General features: G+C 34.6%; 1 protein-coding gene and 1 long non-coding RNA gene across 3 annotated transcripts in view; one reads left to right on the forward strand and one right to left on the reverse strand.

The window, feature by feature from the left end:
- Positions 1–94: 94 nt before the first annotated feature.
- LOC116024982 lies at positions 95–1,711 on the reverse strand. Of its 2 annotated transcripts, XR_004099558.1 has the most exons (3): positions 1,606–1,711; positions 1,434–1,499; positions 95–269 (listed from the first exon to the last, which is right to left on the reverse strand). It is a non-coding gene; the product is annotated as an uncharacterized LOC116024982 (long non-coding RNA). The 2 variants fall into 2 exon arrangements; XR_004099557.1 differs by lacking the exon at positions 95–269 and having other exon boundaries at positions 1,135–1,499.
- A 2,632-nt stretch (positions 1,712–4,343) lies between these two features.
- Positions 4,344–8,195, forward strand: part of LOC116025489 — a 5,836-nt gene continuing 1,984 nt past the window's right edge. Inside the window, exon 1 of the mRNA XM_031266721.1 lies at positions 4,344–7,128. Within this exon, the coding sequence (XP_031122581.1) occupies positions 4,344–7,128 (2,785 nt within the window). The remainder of the gene's footprint in view (positions 7,129–8,195) is intronic.

Below are 8,195 nucleotides of genomic sequence, written 5' to 3' on the forward strand. Positions count from 1 at the left end.
AAGAACCTTTTCCATATCGTTATTATTAATTTAATGTATACTAAAATACATCTTTACATTAGGAATCTACATATACAAATATTTCTGACATATATCTTGCACATGACAAAAAATGTATATAATCTATAACTGCATATATTACAAAGAACAATACGCGAATATCCAAAAGAGACAGAATATAAATTCAAACTGACCTTCAAAATATATGATAAAGACAACATCAAATAACTAGCCAAACCCATCCACGGCAACAGCAAGGTGAATATGAGCTCCAACAAGAAATGAGGCGTAAAGAAAACAAAAAAAAATTATTCTGTTTACTTCTCTGCAGAATGAAATGTTAGGGAAAAATGAAAGGAAAGGGTTTGCCCGGATCATCTTCTAATAATACATGAGACAGAAATATAGTAGGAGAGTTCGGTACAATAAACATGTACATCAATAATAATAACAGAACATAAATTGGCAAGAAATAATTCAAAAATAACAATATATTCCGAATATAAATGAGAAATCTGAAAATAACAGCCCGGTAATGGAAATGGAAACAGTAATGGAAAAACCCAAGTCGTATATAACACAGTTTCCTTAAAACCAATTCGCTACCTCCCATATCCATCACTAACTCATAACACCATCATCATTATTAAGTTACCATTAAACTTTAAGTCCCCCTTTAATCCATCGCTAATATACTCATAAGCTATTAATCATCCAAGAATCACCATCTCATAATCCATTTGCCAACATCCATATATAATCTTTATCTCAATATTTCCATATAACAATAAGAGAATTCAGCTTGACGCAGTCCGAAAGTTTGAGCCGGTAAAGATAGTTCCCGAACTCTTTTTCACTTTAAATTTTTATGGTAGAACCCCAACTCATAGTACTTGATGTCCATAAAAAGTTTTGATCATTTTAATCCGCGAATGAACACAGACAATTCCATCTTTGCCCTTGGCAGTGTGCTGTCCAGAATTTTTCTCTCTGGACCAGTTTTGGAGAAAAATTCGAAAACCATACTTCCACTACTCCGATCATTATGAAATTTTATATGCGGGTTCTAGACTTATTGAACTACATATCTGAAGAAAATGGCATCAAAATACCTTACCAATTTTTCCCAATAAATTTCGGAAGTTACTGCCAGAGACTACCCTGATTTTTCTCCAATATTTCCACAAGTATAAGCTCTTAACCAACAACACTCCATCAACATACAACATCTTGTTGTTGTGATACATACATATCCATATACATACATCACACGTATATATATATACTATATACTAGCACTTCTAACTTAGATATTTAGGCATATCAACTACCACTTCTCATCATCCCAACAATTTATACATATATATATATATCAACCAAAAAAATCAATTATCCAATTTCAAGTGACTACTCCAACTTAAGGGATTCCTTACCTCAAAGTGGTCAACAATTCCTTAGAAGTGATCTTGGATGATTTTCCCCAAATTTCACCTTAAATCCTAGGATCAAATCAACACCAAAACAACAAATACCAAGAAACTAAGCATAGATTCATGATCTAGGAAGGAATATAGAGCTATTTACCGAATAAAATCGAAGATTTACCGAACAAATTGAGAGTTGAGAAGGAAATTTGGCTATGGATCTTGAAGATTGGTGAAGAAGATGAATTCACTCTCTCTCCTCTCCTCTTGAACTCACGAATGGGAATGAAGAAATGGGAATATTTGGCTTTTATATTTTCCCATCACTCTTAGCTTATAGGATAAGATTTGGGAAAAATATAATAAAATAATAAAATATCTCCACAACATATCAGTTGTGGTCCAAACAGATAAAGTTTCGGTGGAAAATAATCCAGATAGAATAATTTCCGAAACTAAAAATTTATTCCAGACTAACCCTCAAAATTGGGCTAGGTTCGGTACACCGCGAAATTTAGCGAGGTACGATCAAAATAAATTTTCGCTGCTATGAGCTGATTTAATTAAATAGGAAATTCAAGAATAATAGTATGGTGTCTAAAAATCCATTTCCTATGACAAACGGGTCCGAATACTAGCTCTTAAAATTTTTACGGTTCGTGACCGGGACGTACGATCGCAGCTTAATAACAACTATACTCACTTATAAAAATTCTTTTGAAATATCTGAAGATCATAACTTATGAATGTCAACGCCTTAGGATAAAATAATAATGTTAGGAAAATACGGGGTATTACACGTATGTTTATTTTATTTATTTTTCGATTCAATTTAATTATATAGTTATGATGAAAATAACTGAAAAAATAATACAAATATTAAATCAATTATAGGTTTATAATTCAAATAACAAAAAAAAAAGTATAGGAAACAAAATCTGCTTTAAAAAAAACGATAAGACAAAAGAAACAAATGTTCAAAATTTATTTTGTTATTGCATAGGATAGTGGATGATGAGCCAGAAATTTTTTTCCCAACGAATTTTTTAACCATGTTCATTTGTTGATATTCTTTCAAAAGATAATCTTAATTGGCTTTACCCAAAAAAACTAGACCTAACCAAATAGGCAAATACAACCAAGCCATCCTAATTTTAGACCGATGCAAATAAATCAACCATAAACCCGATCCACATATGAGCACGTCAGCACCCATTTATTCGAAATTATTTACTCCATGCAGCACAATAATCAGGATGTGTAGGATTCAAATTCCAAATTTCAAATTCCAAGTGCACAAATAAAAATGAAGATTTTCCATGAGAATTATTTCCTTCTTGCTCCTTTATTTGTGTTGCAAGTAGGCAACCATCCAAAATTCTAAAGTAAAACAAGGATTGGATTTATCAAATGAAAAATGTAGGTTTATGCATGATTGAACCGGTGTGGAAATAAACAAATGAAAGTGGGATACAAAGCATGCATTTACAATTCAAAAAACTCTCCTCCCATGATCTCAGACAATATAATACTAATAAAAAAAGAATATAATATAATATAATTGTTATCTTGGTATTATAATAAATCATTACTATAGTGATGTAATGGGTACATTTGTAGAATAAAATTCCCATTCATCCATTTACAACTTTATCTATACAAAATATCAATTTCTCCTACTAATTCAGGAGAACATGAATAAACTTTTACCCGATCAAATCAGAGGTCAATTTCTCATATTTGATATCACAAAATATACATTTCAAATGCAATATTATTACCAAAAAATAACAATTGGTTACTGCATCTATATTGACTATTGTTTTAAATAACATTAATTTTTAAGTTCTATTTTTTTCTCTACATTATATTGGTTTGTTTTCGTTACGTTTACGTTTTGTTAATTTTAATTTTGCTTCTGCGTGTTTAGCAAATATAGTTATTTATGATTGTTCAGTGCTTAGAGTTATGAACAACCGATTAAGAGGTCGTACAAGATTTACGCAAGATGAATTGCGTGAGCGTAAAAGAAATAAAAATAAAGACGCATGGAAAAAATTGTCCCAACAAAATCAAATAGGCGAAACATCAAACAATCATAGTAATGCCTCTGTGGATGACCAATTGGCGATTTCTTCAGGTGTGAAATGTCATCCATTTACGCATTTTTGTTCAAACGTATTTGAAAGAACAAAAATCGATTTATTAGTTGGTGTTGACTTTTTTTTATTCTCATTTTTTCCGCTCGTGCTGCGGCCAACAAAATGTCATGCGCTTTTGACATTTGGAAATAAAACACACATGAATACAATTGTGTAATCAGCAGGCGCATTGCAAAATGATGCAAAAAACACATTTATGTTATCCGCGATTCCTGATTGTATTTATTGTGGAGCGAAGCGACTTCAATATGAACCTCCTGGATTTTGTTGTTGTAAGGGTGAAGTTGTTCTTGTGGCGAACGGAATGCCACCGACTTTAAAGGCATTATACACCAGCCCTGATAAGAGCTACAATAATTTCCGTTCGTGCGTTAGGACTTACAACAACACGTTTGCTTTTACTTCGCTTGGTATATATAACTATGAAAAAGATTTGTGTAGGAGAAATAAAGGCATTTATACTTTCAAAGTGCAAGGACAAATTTACCATTTTATAAATGACTTATTGCCTGAGCAAGGACAAATTTACCATTTTATAAATGACTTATTGCCTGATGGTTGTCCCCCCTACCATTTTATAAATGACTTATTGCCTGATGGTTGTCCCCCCCGCAATCTACAAAATGACTTATTGCCTGATGGTTGTCCCCCCCGCAATCTACAAATCTATTTTTACGACACTGATCATGAAGTAGAGAATAGAGTTTGCGAAGTTGGTCATTTAGATGAGAAAATTGTCTCAGATCTTATCGAGGTCATGTCTCACAACCCATATGCTAAATTCTTTCGGAGTCTTAAGGATCTTGTGCATTCTGATGAGTTTAGCATTTCGCTGCAATCATGTCCTTCGCTTGACCAGAGGATTTATAATGCACCAACAACTTCTCAAGTTGCTGCAGTGTGGATTGAAGATTTTGAGGGCTCTGGAGATAATAGGAACATAAGGGTATACGCACACAGTGGTCGTGCTCAGAATATCCAATATTATTATGGTTGTTATGATCCATTACAGTACCCTTTGTTGTTCCCATTCGGTGATGCTGGATGGCATGAGGGTATTGAACGAGTTTTTCCAAACAATACTTCAACTCGCAATACATATGCCAGTGCATTGTATATCAATGCTAATGATGTATCAAATGTTGAAGAATTACTTCAAGCTGAGGAAACCGTATTCCGAGAAGGGAAAAAACGGCGTTCAGTATCTTGCAGGGAATATTACGCATACAAATTTCAAATGCGTTCAGGTGACACATCATTATTACTACATACTGGCAGACTGTTTCAACAATTTATTGTTGACATATATATCAAGGTCGAAACACAACGTCTTGATTATTTTAGGAAGAAACAACAACTTTGTAGGTCAGAGAATTTTCAAGGGTTGGTTGACAGTGTCAGTACCGGTGCGGTATTTGGTAATGATGTTGGTCGCAGAGTTATCTTACCTTCGTCGTTCATTGGAGGACCTAGGGATATGCGTGGGCGATATATGGATGCGATGTCACTTGTCCAAAACTTTGGTAAACCAGATTTTTTCCTAACTATAACATGCAATCCAAATTGGCCAGAAATTAAACGTCTTTTGGAATTCAATGACGAGGCACAGAATAGGCCAGATTTGGTTGCAAGAGTATTTCATGCTAAATTGCAAGAATTAAAGAATGACATTACAAAAAAACATTTCTTTGGTGAGATTTCTGCATACACATATGTGATTGAATTCCAAAAAAGAGGTCTTCCACATGCTCATTTCCTTATTATTCTCAAAAACAAATCCATGATGGCGTCGTCTTCTTTTGTTGACGAATACGTGTGTGCAGAAATCCCAAATAAGGAAACGCAGCCAACGTTGTATGACCTTGTAAAAAAACATATGGTTCATGGCCCTTGTGGTTCTCTTAATCAAACATGTCCTTGCATGGTCCAAAAGAAATGCCAAACTTCACCCTCTTGCAAAAGTAAGTACCCTCGTTCATTCTGTCCTGAGACTAGGTTTGATGATGACTCATACCCTATTTATAAGAGGCGAAATACCTCTTTTTTTGTTCAGATTAAAGGGTTTAAGCTTGACAATCGATGGATCGTTCCGTATAATCCTCAATTATTGTTGAAATTTGATTGCCACATAAATGTTGAGGTTTGTGCAACCATTAAGTCTGTCAAGTATATATACAAATATATTTATAAAGGCCATGATAGAGTTCGCATGTCTTTGGCTGATAACATGAGCGATTATGTGATTGACGAGATTAAAGAATACCAGAATGCACGATGGATTTCTCCCCCTGAAGCTGCATGGCGAATATATGGTTTTGCAATAGCCGAGCTAAAACCCGCTGTTATTCAATTGCAAGTGCATTTGGAAAATTCCCAATATATAAATTTTTATGGACATGAAAGAATAATTCATATTGTTAGTAGGGAAGAAGCATGTCGTACCATGTTGACAGAATTCTTTTCTATGAATCTAGCAAATGAATATGCGAAAATGATGAATTTGCTTTATGTTGAATTCCCTTGCCATTTTGTTTGGTGCAAATCAACAAAGTCTTGGAAGCCAAGGAAACAACTGAAGGTCATCGGTAGGCTTGTAACTGTTAACCCAACTGAAGGAGAACGATACTATTTGCGAATGTTGTTGATGAACGTAAGGGCACCCACATCGTTTGAATCCTTAAAAACTGTTAATGGTTACTTTGCTGAAACTTTCCGTGAGGCAGCTGAAAAACTCGGACTTCTATCTGGAGATTCAATCATTGAACAATCACTAGATGAAGCGTTGCTATTCCAAATGCCATCGAGTTTGAGGAAGTTATTTGCAATGCTTCTGATCTTTTGTGATCTTTCAAATCCTCGTTCACTTTGGATAAAATACAAATCTTACATGTGCCAAGACTTCTTAAGGAATGGATTGCACACGATTGATGAAAGTGAATCATTAGTCCTCAAGTTGATTGCAAACAACTTGCACAAAATGGGCAAAAACTTATATGATTACAACTTGGTTGATACGTTTACTGAACTTGATATAGCAACAACAATGACTCATGAAATAATGTATGAGCGAAGTTTGGAAGTTAGCGAGTCTGACTTGGCAGGCGTGCAGAAGTTGAATGCTTGCCAACGTGCAGCATTTGACACTATCATTGAAAATGTCTTTGCGAACAAAGGCGGCATATATTTTGTTGATGGACCAGCAGGGACAGGCAAGACTTTTCTATATCGATGCTTACTGGCGACTGTTAGATCTAGGGGTTTTCTTGCTCTTGCAACTGCAACTTCTGGAATCGCCGCATCAATACTTCCGGGCGGTCGCACTGCACACTCTCGTTTCAAATTGCCACTCGATGGGGATGATAAACACATTTGCAATATAGGCAAACAAACTGCTGAGGCCCGATTACTCAAAGAATGCAAATTAATTCTTTGGGATGAGGCTTCGATGGCAAATCGAAAGATTATTGAGAGTCTTGATACAAGCTTAAAGGATATTATGGAGTGTAATGATTTATTTGGTGGAAAAGTCATTGTATTTGGAGGTGATTTTAGGCAGACACTGCCAATTGTAAGGCATGGAAAAAAAGAAGATTTTATTGAAGCATGTTTAGTTAAGTCAAGTTTGATATGGCCACACATTCGACGATTGACTTTAACGCAAAACATGCGTGCACAGGAAGATCATACCTTTGCTGATTATTTAATGAGGATTGGTAATGGTTCAGAAAAAATGGATTTGCAAAACAAGATCAAAGTTCCATCTCATTTTCTAATTAAAAATAATGGTTGTAGACCACCATTAGACGTTCTGTTTGAATCTGTCTACCCAGATTTGGGCTTATTTTCCAATGATCCATACTCATTGATGGAAAGAGCAATATTGACAACAAAAAATGAATTTGTTGACGAAATTAATTTTCTCTTGTTAGACAAGTTCCCTGGTGCAAATAAGACTTACATAAGTTATGATGAACCAAGTGATTCAAAATATTTACATTGCCAAGATTATTTACACACATTGTCTCCTGCTGGATTGCCTCCACATATGTTGTGCTTAAAAAAAAGTTGTCCTGTGATATTACTAAGGAATCTCAATCCATGTGAAGGTTTGTGCAATGGTACAAGGCTTATATGTGATGCGTTTGGAGATCATATCATAAGTTGTGTTATTGCAGTCGGAGAATACAAGGGTAAACATGTATTGATACCTAGGATACCACTTCAGACATCGAAGGATGATAAATGTGTCATTCCATTCAAAAGAACTCAATTCCCGATAAAAGTTTGCTTTGCAATGACAATTAATAAATCACAAGGTCAAACCCTAGATTTTGTGGGAATATACTTGAAGGAGCCAGTTTTTAGCCATGGGCAATTATACGTGGCAATGTCGCGTGCAAAGACTGCAAGTTCATTGAAAATACTTATATGTACAGATGATAGTGAATCCATTGTAGAAAGTTTTACACAAAACATTGTTTACCGAGAAATTATCAAGTATATTTCATGATGATACTAAAATAATTTATTATTGCTGCATCTTTTTACAAGTAAGCTTGTCATGACTTTTATTCTTCTACTTCACGTATTTTATGTCACAGTCGAGTTT

The sequence above is a fragment of the Ipomoea triloba genome, chromosome 7 (assembly GCF_003576645.1).
Source record: "Ipomoea triloba cultivar NCNSP0323 chromosome 7, ASM357664v1".
Taxonomy (NCBI): Eukaryota; Viridiplantae; Streptophyta; class Magnoliopsida; order Solanales; family Convolvulaceae; genus Ipomoea; species Ipomoea triloba.